General features: G+C 42.3%; 2 protein-coding genes across 2 annotated transcripts; both read right to left on the reverse strand.

Annotated features, from left to right (window-relative positions):
- Positions 1 to 371: 371 nt before the first annotated feature.
- Positions 372 to 3,362, reverse strand: LOC143265682 (ATP synthase subunit a-like). Its single transcript, XM_076539238.1, is given in 2 exon segments — positions 372 to 748; positions 3,088 to 3,362. Coding segments are annotated over 2 exon segments (621 nt in total). The 3' UTR covers positions 372 to 402.
- A 232-nt stretch (positions 3,363 to 3,594) lies between these two features.
- LOC143265683 (cytochrome c oxidase subunit 2-like) lies at positions 3,595 to 4,365 on the reverse strand (the record flags this gene model as incomplete). The annotated part of the gene is given in 2 exon segments (XM_076539239.1): positions 3,595 to 4,268; positions 4,270 to 4,365. Coding segments are annotated over 2 exon segments (648 nt in total), but the record flags the coding sequence as incomplete, so codon positions are not given.
- Between the last annotated feature and the right edge of the window lie 9,624 nt (positions 4,366 to 13,989).

The following is a 13,989-nucleotide window of genomic DNA, read 5'->3' on the forward strand; positions in this document are numbered from 1 at the left end:
ATTCACTTTTTATAACTATTCTAATAAAGTCCACGCTACTGTTCGGATCGTTCTCATCACGTCTTTGCATTCCACCTTAACCTTAACACAAATAAAAAAGATTATTCTTAATTTTAATATATTTAAAATTGATAAAGTATGATGCCCTTGAAAAGTTCTTTCACGAATAATATCTCGTCATCGTAAAAATATTGTTATTAATAATATTAAAAAATTTATAATTAATAATCAATTAATTTTTAAATTGAATCAAATTACAATGCTAAATAATAAATTAAATGAATTAAAAGCATTTATAATAGGTCATGGTCTAATTGTAACTATATGATATGGATGATTTTGATGTAAATTTTTATATAAAATTAAATTAATTTTTTTTTTTTTTTTTTATTGTTAAAAGTTTTATTTAGTTTCAATAAAATATAATAATCTTAAAATTGAAAATACATAAGATTGAATAAATGCAACTGAAATTTCTAAAATAAAAAGTATATTTTGAATAATAATTATTAATATTAAAAATGGAATAATTGATGAATAAATTGAAATAAAATTTCCTAATAAGATTAATAATAAATGTCCTGCAATTATATTAGCTGTTAATCGGATTGCTAAAGTTCACGGTCGAATAATATTTCTAATTAATTCAATTAATGATATAAAATTTATTAATGGCTTAGGGGTATTTAAAGGTACAAAGTGAGCAATAGTTAAAATTGGTTTATTAATTAATCTATATATTATAAATCTAAATCATATTGGTAATGTAAATGATAAATTTATTGATATGTCTTGATGGTGTAATAAAATAATTTTCGGAAAAAAAATACACCGACTTCGAAATGCACTAAAAAGTATAAAATAATTTCTATTTCCTAATGAAGTAATTTCTATTTCTCTGAATCATACAATTACGTCACAGATATGAATTAAACCTATTTACTCGTTAGGTAGTATATTAAATACATTTCAACCTTTTCGGGGGCGGCGCAAAATTAAAAGATTTTTTTGAACATGTCAACCTTTGGACAGTCGAACATAGGCAAAGCTTGTATAGCTATTTTTTTTTCTATACATATAATTCGACAGCACGCCGCGAAGTAGGTGTTAGTGCGTATAGAATGTAACTATGGTCTATTTAGCCCTTTGCGGACGGGACGGTTCGAAGTGAACCGTGGGGCTGAGCTCCTGCCGCGATAGTCATTAAAAATTGCCGGCGAATATTGCTGCCTAAACGCGGTTTTCGTTCATAGCATTCCAAGTCATATTCTGGACATATTATATATACATGCACAGATTTACGTGCATGAACACATGTACGCGTTTCTCGGCTCAATCAACTGTTTTCGCCAAACGCAAGTATGAGTTCTTCGGCCAATTTGATGATTTACGCAGAACGCATATATGCGGCGGTAGTCCGCAAAGGGCTATATTCATAGAGTATGCGACGGAAAGACTCGACCGCCGCATATACTATAAAGTTAAGAGCCCATCTGTCGCAAATTTGGTAATTCCCGCGTCGTGGGCTCCGTTTATAGGTTCTTAGATCCATGGCTTCTACACGCGAACGAAGTCGATTCAATTTCATTTATATCAGAAACGTTGATCAAATGAAGATGCAGACATTACATTTACGTATATTACCAGGTATATCTATAATGGTTCGTATTCTTTCTCGGGATTTATTAATTTCCAATACGCCATACCACAATCAACTGGTTATTGGCAGCAACGTTTACTGAGGTATTTTTAATTTTGCGCCGCCTCCGAAAAAGTTGAAATGTATTTAATATACTACCTAACGAGTAAATAGGTTTAATTCATATCTGTGACGTAATTGTATGATTCAGAGAAATAGAAATTACTTCATTAGGAAATAGAAATTATTTTATACTTTTTAGTGCATTTCGAAGTCGGTGTATTTTTTTTCCGAAAATTATTTTATTTAACGCTTTTTAGTGGAATGGGGAGAATTGTATAGGATACTGTGAGACAGTTCTTCCAGGCTTTTTTTGACTGCGTAAATGCCATGAGCATAATTAAGTAAAAGACAACGTGGATATTCGTTTTTCAACTTTTTTGCAACAATAATCCTTTGCAACTAAAAAATGAAAAAATTTTTGATAATGGTATCAATGGGGAGTTAGACTCCACAAGATGCGAAAAGCTTTGTTCCGATCGGACCACCCACCTAGGAAAAACCGCCGAACATGCATAGAAAAAATAATCCTTTGCAACTAAAAAATAAAAAAAATGTTTGTTAGAACGGTAGGGAGACTTTACCAAGCAATGGGAATAATACACCAACGTCAACGTGAACTCATCTTGCTGCATAAGTTGCGTGTCAAAGCGGCAAAGCTTAGTTAGTGTTTTGGTACAGTGCATTGTAATTGCCCTTTCTTGTCTTTCCTGTGCATAGCACGGGGCGTTCCACTAATAATAATAACAATAGTTATTCGCTAATATCACGAAAACTAGAGCTTACCGCCAATTGTGCATAAGGAAAAACTCGTTTAGAATCATGCTACTAATAACGTATTAGAAGGACATAAAAATCGTTCGAAGTTGGCTTCAAAAGTTAACAACAATTTCTGTAATATCTCGAAAACAAAAGCTTTCCGTCAATTTCGCAAGAGGAAAAAGTTGTCCAGAACCACGCCCCTAACAACATATTCGAAGGACATTAAAATCGTTCGACGTTGATTTCAAAAGTTAATAACAATTTTTTTCGCTAATATCTCGAAAACTAAACATTTCCGCGAAATTTGTATATGAATAAAATTGCACAGAATCATGTCCGCGATAAGATATTGAAAGCGCACTAAAATCGAGAAAAGTTTATTTTAAAAGTTGCCGCTTTTTCTGCAATAACAACACTTTGCAATTAAAAAATGAAAAATTTTTTGATAATGGTACCAATGGGGAGTCAGCACCTTCCATATGCAAAACGTTTCATTCCGATCGGTCCACCCAGTTAGGCGTAATCGGCGAACATACATAGAAAAAAAAAAAAAAAAAAAAAAAAAAAAAAAAAAAAAAAAAATACTGGTCGAATTGAGTAACCTCCTCCTTTTTCGAAGTCGGTTAAAAATATATGGGAATAATCCTATAAAATTAAATGAAATAATTATAATTAATAAATTAAAAAAAATGATAATATTAATTTTATATTTATTTGATGATAGTATTTTAAATTCTTTAAAAATTATATTAATTAAATTTAATATAATAATTATTGATCGATTTGGTGTTATTCAATATAAATAGGGAATTATAATAAAAATAAATAATATACTAATTCAGTTTAAAGATAAATAATTATTATTTATAGGGTCAAAAATTTCGAATAAATTAGTTATCATTTTAATTTTAAAAAGAAATTATTAAATTTAATTTTATTATTTTTATTTATTAATCATTTTAAATTAATATAATATAATTTAAATATTAATATTAAATAAATAATAATTGATAAAATTATAATAAATAATCATATTCTAGGTCTTATTTGTGGGATAAATTTTCATTAAGAATATTTGTAATTTACTATATTTTGATTTAAGAGACCAATTCTTACATTTCAGACACTTAATGAAAATTAAAAGAATAATAATAAATTATTAATTTTAATATGACAAATTAATGTTATGAATTAACTAATTCTTTAATTAATAATTATATAATATTTAATATTAAAATTGTATTGCTGATATAATTCATATTATAAATGTTTTAAAAGATGAAGATTCAATTGAAATAGGTATAAATGAATGATTAGCCCCACAAATTTCAGAACATTGACCATAGTGAATTCCTGGTCGTGTACAATATAAATTTCCTTGGTTGATTCGACCTGGTGTTGCATCTATTTTTAATCCTAAACATGGAACAGTTCATGAATGAATTACATCAACTGAAGTTGTTAATATTCGAATGGGTAATCCATAAGGTATAATTAATCGATTATCAACATCTAATAATCGAAATAGTTTAGGATAATCTTTATTTGTGTCAGTAATTATATATGAATCTATTTCTAAATTATTAAATTCTGGATATTCATATCTTCAATATCATTGATGTCCAATTGATTTAATAGTAAAGTATGAAGGATTTCATAATTCATCAATTAAATATGTTTTTAATGAAGGTACACAAATAAATATTAAAATTATTATTGGTACAATTGTTCAAATAATTTCAATAGTATGATGTTTCAATATAAATCGATTAATAAATTTATTAATAATAATATTTAAAAGTATATATATATAAAGTTACTGAAATAATTATTAATAATATTATAAAAGTAAAATTATGAAAAGTTATTAAATTATCTGCATATGGAGAATTAGAGTTTTGAAATCAAATTATATATCAAGTTGAAATTTTTAATAAAAATTAAAATAAATTTTATATTTGAAGTTTAAATTCAATGCACTATTCTGCCATATTAAATTAAATTTTGTAATTGAAATATGAATTACAATTTATTAATATATATATATATATTTATATAAAGACAATTTAACAATATAACTGACTTGAAAAATAGAATACACAATGCATGCGTAAATATCCCGTGCGAAATTATGGAAAACGTCGAGAACGAATTTGTAAAACGTATACAAACTTGTATTTCAAATAGCGGAAAGCACGTGGAATAAATTTTTTGCATATTATTTTTTGTTAAATTGTCTTTATACCTACCTTGTACTGAAACATTTAAATAAATGTCCCAACCTTCCAAATTACAATTAATATCATCTTCGATACGGAAAACTTAAACCGTAATGGACAATACTTTTCACGTTTCTTACTCTTCGGACCTGCCATTTTGACCATACACCCCGCCTATCTGTTTCGGCAGGCAGAGTCAAACCAGTGGCACTTACCGTAACAATAAGAACGTTTTTATGACTTACTCGTCAAACCGAGATGTCACTGCTGAAAATCAGTAGATTTCTAAGCGTTATATCTCGAAAACTAATAAAAATCGGGTAAGTACATAAAACCTTGATGAATTCGTCTTGAAAAGCACTATCGCCTGATCGAGAAAAAATTATAGTTCCATTTAAAAAAACGAAACTTCACCATCATATCTTTTACATTAATAACAATAAAAAAATTTTGCTTCTGCCAAAACATAGGGCCTCTTTTACCCTGCAATTTCCATATAAGCACTTTTTCGTGACATCAATAGTTCATGAGATATCACGCTGTAACACTTTGGCGCGGACACCCTGTATATATAATTAAATTATTAATAATAAATTTATTAAAATTATATTTAAATTATAAATTTAAAGTTTTTATTTAAATTTTATTTTAAGAATTAAAATAGTATTATGCCTGATAAAAGGAATAAATTGTAAATTTATTTATGAAATTAATATTTTCTAATACTAAATAATTTTTAAGATTTATAATAATTGATAATATATAATATATTTAACTTTGAAGGATAAAAGTTTAATTAACTTAAAATCTTAATTATAAATTAATAAAATAATATTGAAAAAATAAATATATTTAATAAAAATATTAAAATTTTACATAATGATTTATTTTTAATATAAAATTTTTGTAATATAATTTGTTTTTTAACTAATTTTTTATGAAAAATTCTAAATTTAGTTATATCTAAATAATTATAAGTTATAATAACTCTTATTAATATAATTATATATATAAAGAAATTAGTAGAATTTGATAAAGTTGTTTCATAAAAAAAAAATCATTTAATAATAAAAAATATAAATGGTGGTAATATTCTATATGAAATTGTAAATATATTAAATAAAAAAATTATTATTTTTCTATTACAAGAGTATAATAAATCTGATTTTGTGTTTAAATTTATACGTTTTAAAATTTTTATAAAAATAAAAGAATTAAAAGTATAAATAATAAAATAAACTGTAGATAATGAAGTATTTAAGTATGATAATAGAATAATATATGTTGAATGATTGATTGATGAATAAGCTAAAATTTTTTTAAATAATTGAATTTAATATTAAAAAGTATATAAATACTGGGTCATTAAATGCATTTAAAGAAGTTAAGAATAGAATAGGAGTTATTTTATTAATTGTAGAAAATAAAAAAATTGTATCTCATCTTAATAAAGGAAATAATTTTGGTATTTAAAATTGATAAGGAAATATACTTAATTTTATTAAAAATAAAAATATAATAATTTTTTTAGTTACAATTTTATCTTGATCAATAATTCTATAAAATTTTCAAGATATATAACCAAAATAAACTAAAAGAGCTCAAAATATTAATAATTCAATAATTGTTGAAATATAAAAATATAATAGTCTTCCTTTTTTATTATTTTCTCCATAATTTATGAAAAATCCAATAAAAATTAATGCAAATATTTCTAAAAGTATTCATTTTAAAATATTTTGTTCTATAAATAATATTCCTAATATAATAATAATTAAACTAATTTTTATAAATGATCATAAAAATCTAAATATGTTTATAACACCGGTGGGCTCGCGGTGAGCCCGCGGTCGCCGGGAATCGCACAGTCGCTAGGTCCGGGTCGGTTTCCGCTATACAACTGTCGCTGGGTAGGGTAGGAAGACTAGGAGCGGAGTTCCACACGTTGCCGGTTATAGGTCGGAACGGCTGCCGATACCACACGCCGTCCTCCCCTGGCAGGAGACCGTGAGCCCAAGGACACTCTGCCGATAACACACGGGTGTCTTCTTGGCGGTCGGGATGTCCCCGTTTCGTAGCGTTGCCACGACGACAGGACCGGGAGATACAGGGGATACCGGCGGACTGTAGGCTGCGGATAACACACTCCGTACGTCCACCCCCTGTCGGAGGAATCAGGGTTACAACCAAAAATCGTCGGAGAGCTATGTTCGGCGTCGGTTTGCTCGCTCGGATCGGTGCGCTCGCTAAGACGGTACCGGACGCTCTCCGGTAGTTCGGTATCTCGCGCCGACTTATATACGCGATTGGTAACCGGTTATGCCGCGAGAAACCGCGACTCGCGGTTCTCGCCACCTATCGGCGGCGCGAGTAGTTCGCGCCTCAGTTATCGCGTTACATCACCCCCTCCCCTTATCAGGCGCGAACTACGCGGTAACGAGAGGGCTAGTTACTATGGACGGTCGGTTGGGGGGAGAATCTACAGTCTTTAGTTGTTAGACTCTATACGGTCTGTCAGATGGACAGCAAATTCCGGCCACGTGGGTAGGGAAAACACAAGCTGCGAATCAGAACCCGACGCGGCTTCGCAGGTTCACGGTGGGTCCCTACCTATTAACACGGTGGGATCATACAAACTAACACGGTGGGATCTTACAAACTAACACGGTGGGTAGTGTTTTTAATCCGTTGGACAATGTTTTTAGCACGGTGGGGTCTTACAAACTAACACGGTGGGATCTTACAAACTAACGCGGGGTGACCTTACATGCTAACGCGGTGAGAGCATACTAATGTATTGTTTTACCTCGGTGGGAACTTACATACTAACGCAATACGGCGGGGTCTTATAAACTAACGCAATGTCTTTACGCGGTGTAATGTTTTCAGCACGGTGCGGACTTACTAACGCGAAAAAATGTTTTTGATACGGTGGGCTTCCGACTGGGAGGGCAATGTTTTTACGGTGGATGTGTTCTTAACCTAACGCGCACGCAATGTTCTGGAAACGTGACGCGTTTTACGCAACGTGTCGCAATATGCACTTATTTTATCGCGGTTTGGTTGCCGTCTTTTCGCGCACTTATTTTAACGCGGTTTGGTTGCCGTCCTTTCGTGCACTTATTTTAACGCGGTTTGGTTGCCGTCCTTTCGTGCACTTATTTTAACGCGGTTTGGTTGCCGTCCTTATCCTAACACTTAATACTTAATGCGGTATGGTGGCCGTCCATTCACTTAGCACTTTTTGCACAGGGGGGAGGTTCTTACAAACTATCGCTGGAGTCGCTTAGATCTAGTGTGCGGTGAAATACCCGCAGATCTACTGGATCTTCTTCCGGGTGGGTTAGCTCGAACGGTGGTCCTCCTACGGCGGCTGAGGCTGGTGTCGGTTCCGGGGCCCTGGTTCTGATACGGATCCGTTTGGCGTTTACTCTTTTGATGGACAGTGTCACGCCGTTCGGCAACGTTTGTTTGACGGGCCGTCGTTCCGTTAGACGGGGTAGGTCGAGGTAGAGTTCCCCTTCTGCTCCTTGGCTCTCTTTGGCTAGGACGGCGGCGGATGGTCGTGGAGGTCGCTGTCTCTCCTCCGTCTGGACTGCTCGATCTTCGACCGGTCGTACTTCGGTCTGTATTGCCTGGGTCTTTTTCTCTGGCTCCAGGGTTTGCACTCCCCGATTGAGGCGGAGAGGCTGATGTCCTGCTACGGAGGAAGCTTTCCCGGGCAGCCTTCGGTATCGGGCTGTTTCGTCCTGCGGTGTCACTACGAGGGTCTGTGTTCCCCGACTGATGCGGCGAGGTGGTTCTGCGGCGACGGGAGCGGGTGGCTGGTCCTTGGGGGGTGCTTTCTTTCCGGACGGTGGCCCTTCGGTGGTGGCCGGCCGCTTTCGGGAGGCTGGCCTCTTCTTGGGCTGTTTGGTCCCGGTCGTCTGCGGGGACAGGACCGGCGGCTTGGACGGGCCGGGAGACAGGTCTGGCAACCCTACGGTTGCCTGCCGCTGGAACGTCTTCGGCCGTGCTGGTGGTGGCGGAGGAGGCGTCGCCGTTGTCTGAACCGTGCTGGTGCGGGTTGGCCCTGCGGTGGTTACCGCGCTTAGGTCTGGTCCGGTGGCTGGCTTTCGAGCTGGGGGCCGTATCTTCGGCGGTGGCCCTCGCCGGGTCGGTGGGATCGTCGAGATCTTGATGGGCCACTTGCCGACTTGAATCGTTCGGACCCGGGGACGTGCCTCGGGAGGACTGTGGTCCTGGTGTTGCCGTCCTAGTGGTGTTGGTTCTTCGGTGGGTTGATGCCTCTTCATCATGCTCAAGACGCTCACTGAAGACTGATTCCTGATCGCTTGTCGGCCCGTCTTTTATAGCGTCGTGCGCGGTGGTGGGGCAAGGTTTGAGGTCTTGTATATGCGCGCGCCTCGGGCGGCCGCGCGGCCCCTGTAGCAGGACTACCGTAGGCCCAAGAAATTTCGTAACCCGGTATGGTCCAGCGTATTTAGGGGCGAGTTTGGCGTTGAACCCCTTCTCGGCCGAGGAGAGCGGGTAGACCCGCTGCATGACCATGTCCCCGATGCTGGGCGCGGAGTCTCTTCGATGACGGTTGTAGTACTTACTTTGGCGGACATAAGACTCCGCCAAAGCTCTCCGTGCTAGCGTCCTTGCGTGTTTTAGCTGATCGAGACCTTCTTGCCGGGACTGGACTGCAGTTGCCGGATAGGTGGCCGGGTCTTCTGGGGCACGGAGCTCTCTCCCGTAGTTTAGAAATGCTGGAGTGTATCCCGTAGAGTCGTGCCGGGCCGTGTTGTAGGCAAAGCCTATTTCGGCGATCCATTGGTCCCATGTGCGGTGATCTTCTCTCGCGTATTGTGAGATCATGGTTTTGATCACACGGTTGGTCCTCTCCACGGGGTTACACTGGGGAGTGTAGGGCGGTGTTTTCCGGTGCTGGATGCCACTCGCCTGCAGCAGAGTCGCGAACTCCCGGCTCTCAAACTGACGGCCATTGTCGGTGATTATACAGCGTGGGCAGCCATGTCGTAGCAAGACCTTTTCCCGTACTGCTCGGGTGACGGCTGGTGCGGTGGCCTGGCGGAGGGGGTGGAGTTCCACCCACTTCGAGAATTTGTCTTGCATCACGAGCAGCACGGTGTGACCCTTTTTGGAGCGGGGAAGTGCTCCCACTAGATCAATCGAGACTACTACCCATGGATTCTCGGCTGGAGTGGTCTTCATCTTTCCCGCTGGAGCCTTCTGCAGCGCCTTATATTCTTGGCAGCTTTGGCAGTTTCGTACGTAGCGGGCGGCGTCCCGGAACATACCCGGCCAGTAGTATCTCTGGGCTAAGCGAGCGAGGGTTTTGCTTATCCCCAGATGCCCGGCCGTGGGTGCGTCGTGGTTAGCCCGGAGGACGGCTTCTCGGTTGGTCTTGGGGACGCACAGCTTCCAATCCTGGTCTGGGTGAAGACCGGTATGCTCCGGGAAGTATCGGTACAGGTGCTCGTCCTGCCAGCGGTACTCCGGATGCCGCTCCGGGTCGTTTCGTACGGCTTGGCTGGTTCGGTTGTACCAGGAGTCGGGAGGAGTGCTCTCGACAGCGTCCACTTCTTCGGGTTGGTCGGTGGTCTGTTCCTCAGGTTGACGTGACAGAGCGTCGGCCACGATATTGCTTTCTCCTCGCCTGTACTGTATTTCGAAGTCGAAATGTTGTAGCTCCAAACTCCACCGCGCCAGTCGTCCAGAAGGACTCTCGATCGCCTGTAGCCACTTCAGCGCCTGGTGGTCGGTGAGGACAGTAAACCGGTAGCCTTACAGGTAGGGCCGCATTTTCCGGATTCCCCAGACTACTGCCAAACACTCCTTCTCGGTGACCGAGTAGTTTCGCTCAGCCTTATTCAGCGTGCGGCTTGCGAAAGCGATGACTCGTTCCTCGCCATCATGGTCCTGGGTCAAGACTGCTCCTAGCCCTTGGTTGCTCGCGTCGGTCTGTAGCACGAACGGGCGCTCGAAGTCAGGACACGCCAATACTGGCGCCGTGGCGAGTTGGTGCCGAAGTTCCTGGAATGCTGCCTCCTCCTCGGCTGTCCAGGTCCACCGTTGACGTTTCTTCAGCAGTCGGTTGAGCGGTGCCGTCAGATCGGCAAACCGAGGAATGAATCTTCGATACCAGGAGACCGCTCCCAGGCATCGCCGTAGTTCTTTGACATTGGCAGGGGCTGGAATCTCCCGGATGGCCTTTACCTTCCCCGGGTCGGTGTGAATCCCCTGGCCAGTGACTACGTGTCCCAGATAGGTCAGCTGGGTTTTCCCGAAGTGGCACTTTTCGGGGTTTGGCCGGAGGTTAGCAGCGCGGAGGCGCTTGAAGACCTCTCGGAGATTCGCCAGATGCTCCTCGAATGTCTTGCCCAGGACGATGATGTCGTCGAGGTAGGCGAAACTCCAGGGGGCCAACTTAGGCCCGATTACTTGGTCGAGTAGCCGCTGAAACGTCGCTGGAGCGGAGTGGAGGCCAAACGGCATCACCTTGAACGCGTACAGGCCCCGTCCCGGTACGGTGAAGGCGGTGAGTGGACGGCTTGTTGGCTCCAAGGGTACCTGCCAATACCCATCTGCAAGGTCGATGGTGGAGATGAATCTGGCCTCCCGCAGCTTCTCCAAGGTAGCTTGGACCTGGGGCAGTGGGTACGCATCCTTCTCTGTCCGGCGGTTGACTTGGCGGAAGTCTATGCAGAACCGGTACTTCCCACTCGGCTTGCGGACCAGCACTACTGGGGAACTCCACGGGCTCTGCGACGGCTGGATGATTCCGGCTGCCAACATCCTGTCGACCTCTTCGTCGATGATGGCCTGCATGGCGGGGTTCCGCGGCGTGTACCGGTGCTTGACCGGTTCGGCTCCCTCCTTGAGCCGTAGTCGGTGCTCGATCCAGGTGGTCGTGGGTTGCAGCTGGGCGAAGCGAGGCAGTTCTTCGGCTAACAGCTCCTGCAACCTCCGGCTCTGCTCCGGCGTACATCCCGTCGGTCCGGTGATCTCCAGAAGCTCTGGAGTTTCGGGAAGGTCCCAGCGGTGGGTGCCGATTTGGACGGTAGTCCCCAGCTGTCCCAGGAGGTCCACCCCGACGATCATGACATAGTTCATGTCAGGCAGCACGGGGTAGCGACGTTCGAACTGCCGGCCGTCGATGGTAACGATGCTGTGGATCTGGCCGGCGGTGACAGCTGGGCTACCATCGGCGACTCGAACTTCCTGGGGCTCTTTATCCCAGTGGTCGCCGTGCCACTCGCAGTACGCCGCCAAGTCCTTTCGGAAATATGACCGGGTGGCCCCGGTGTCGACGAGGGCTTCGCCTTTGTATCCCCACGCCTCAAAGGGGATGTATATTCGTCTGTCCTCTTCTACCTGGTGGACGGGCGGGTGGGTGGAGGCGCGGGCCGGGCGACGCCTTGAACGTCGCCCCGCGCGGCGTTTCCCTGCTGGCTGTGGCAGGGGCAGTTCCTGGTTTGGCGGCCTTCGGTCCCGCAATGGCTGCAGAACAACCTTCCTGGCTGGCGGCACTCGCTCCTGAGGTGGCCTCGCTGACCGCATCGCCAGCAGCAAGTCTCCCTGTTGTAGCGGGCTCCCCTTATCTCGGCTGCCTGGCTCCTCGGGGCGGCACGTGGCGGACGTGCGGCCAAGACCTCCTGCTCCAACTCCTCGAATTTCGTAATCATACGGAGTAGATCGTCCCGGGTGTGAAGGTCCGTACGGCGGATGTACCGCCTGTACTCCGGTAGTAGGTTGCGGTAGGCGTGGGTCAACTGCTCCTCGTCGGTTAGGTTCCCATGACGCCGCATCATGGTCTCCAGGTCGGTCAGGTAGGCCTGGCCCGTCTCGCCGGGCTGCTGCTGTCGCCGGAAGATCCGGCTGTCCAACTGGTCCGTGAGGTGTTGCGGGCGGTATTCCCTCCGGAAGGCCCCTAGGAAGTCGGCCCACGTCCTCCATTTGTGCTGATGGTTGTGGTACCAGGCTAGGGCTGGCCCCCGCATCGCCACTGCTAAGCATTTGAGGAGGCTGTCCTCCTGGAGGCTAAAGGTGGCCCGCAGATGCTCGAGCCGGTCGACGAAATCCTCGGCCCCCTTGCCGCCGTCGAAGAAGATACCGCTTTTGCGGAGCAGGTCCCAGAAGGCGAAGTCCACTGGCGGTCCAGTCCGGGTGGACGGTCCAGCTTCCTCGGGATCTCCGCGCTTGGTGGCCATAGTCCGCAGATGGTGGACGATCCTAGCCCGTAGAGTGTCGAGGGTGCCTGTGGAGTCTAGCTGGTTCTCTCCTGCGAACAGAATTAATTCTGCCTTTGTCCGGCGGTAGACCCACCCCACCGATGACATACACTGTATGTCCTACGCTCTCTCTCGCGGTTGAGAGTCCCTGTTCGGGCGCCAATTTATAACACCGGTGGGCTCGCGGTGAGCCCGCGGTCGCCGGGAATCGCACAGTCGCTAGGTCCGGGTCGGTTTCCGCTATACAACTGTCGCTGGGTAGGGTAGGAAGACTAGGAGCGGAGTTCCACACGTTGCCGGTTATAGGTCGGAACGGCTGCCGATACCACACGCCGTCCTCCCCTGGCAGGAGACCGTGAGCCCAAGGACACTCTGCCGATAACACACGGGTGTCTTCTTGGCGGTCGGGATGTCCCCGTTTCGTAGCGTTGCCACGACGACAGGACCGGGAGATACAGGGGATACCGGCGGACTGTAGGCTGCGGATAACACACTCCGTACGTCCACCCCCTGTCGGAGGAATCAGGGTTACAACCAAAAATCGTCGGAGAGCTATGTTCGGCGTCGGTTTGCTCGCTCGGATCGGTGCGCTCGCTAAGACGGTACCGGACGCTCTCCGGTAGTTCGGTATCTCGCGCCGACTTATATACGCGATTGGTAACCGGTTATGCCGCGAGAAACCGCGACTCGCGGTTCTCGCCACCTATCGGCGGCGCGAGTAGTTCGCGCCTCAGTTATCGCGTTACATGTTTTTTATCATTTTAATTATATTTTATTGTAAATACAAATTCAAATTACAATAAAAAAAATATAAATATATCAATTATGTTTTAGTGTAGAAGCACACAAAATTTTGAATTTTGAGGCATTAAAAATATTAATAAATATAATAATAATTAAAATAAATCGTAATAATATTAATACGATTTTTCCTCATAAAATTTTTAGTTTTTTTTTAATGTATATTTTTTTTGTCATTGTTATGCATTAATAATAGTAAAAAATTACATTTTTATCTTATCAAGATAATCTCTTGATTTAGAGTATATTATTTTATTAATGTTAATAT

The sequence above is a fragment of the Megachile rotundata genome, chromosome 13, assembly GCF_050947335.1.
Source record: "Megachile rotundata isolate GNS110a chromosome 13, iyMegRotu1, whole genome shotgun sequence".
NCBI classification, from domain to species: Eukaryota; Metazoa; Arthropoda; class Insecta; order Hymenoptera; family Megachilidae; genus Megachile; species Megachile rotundata.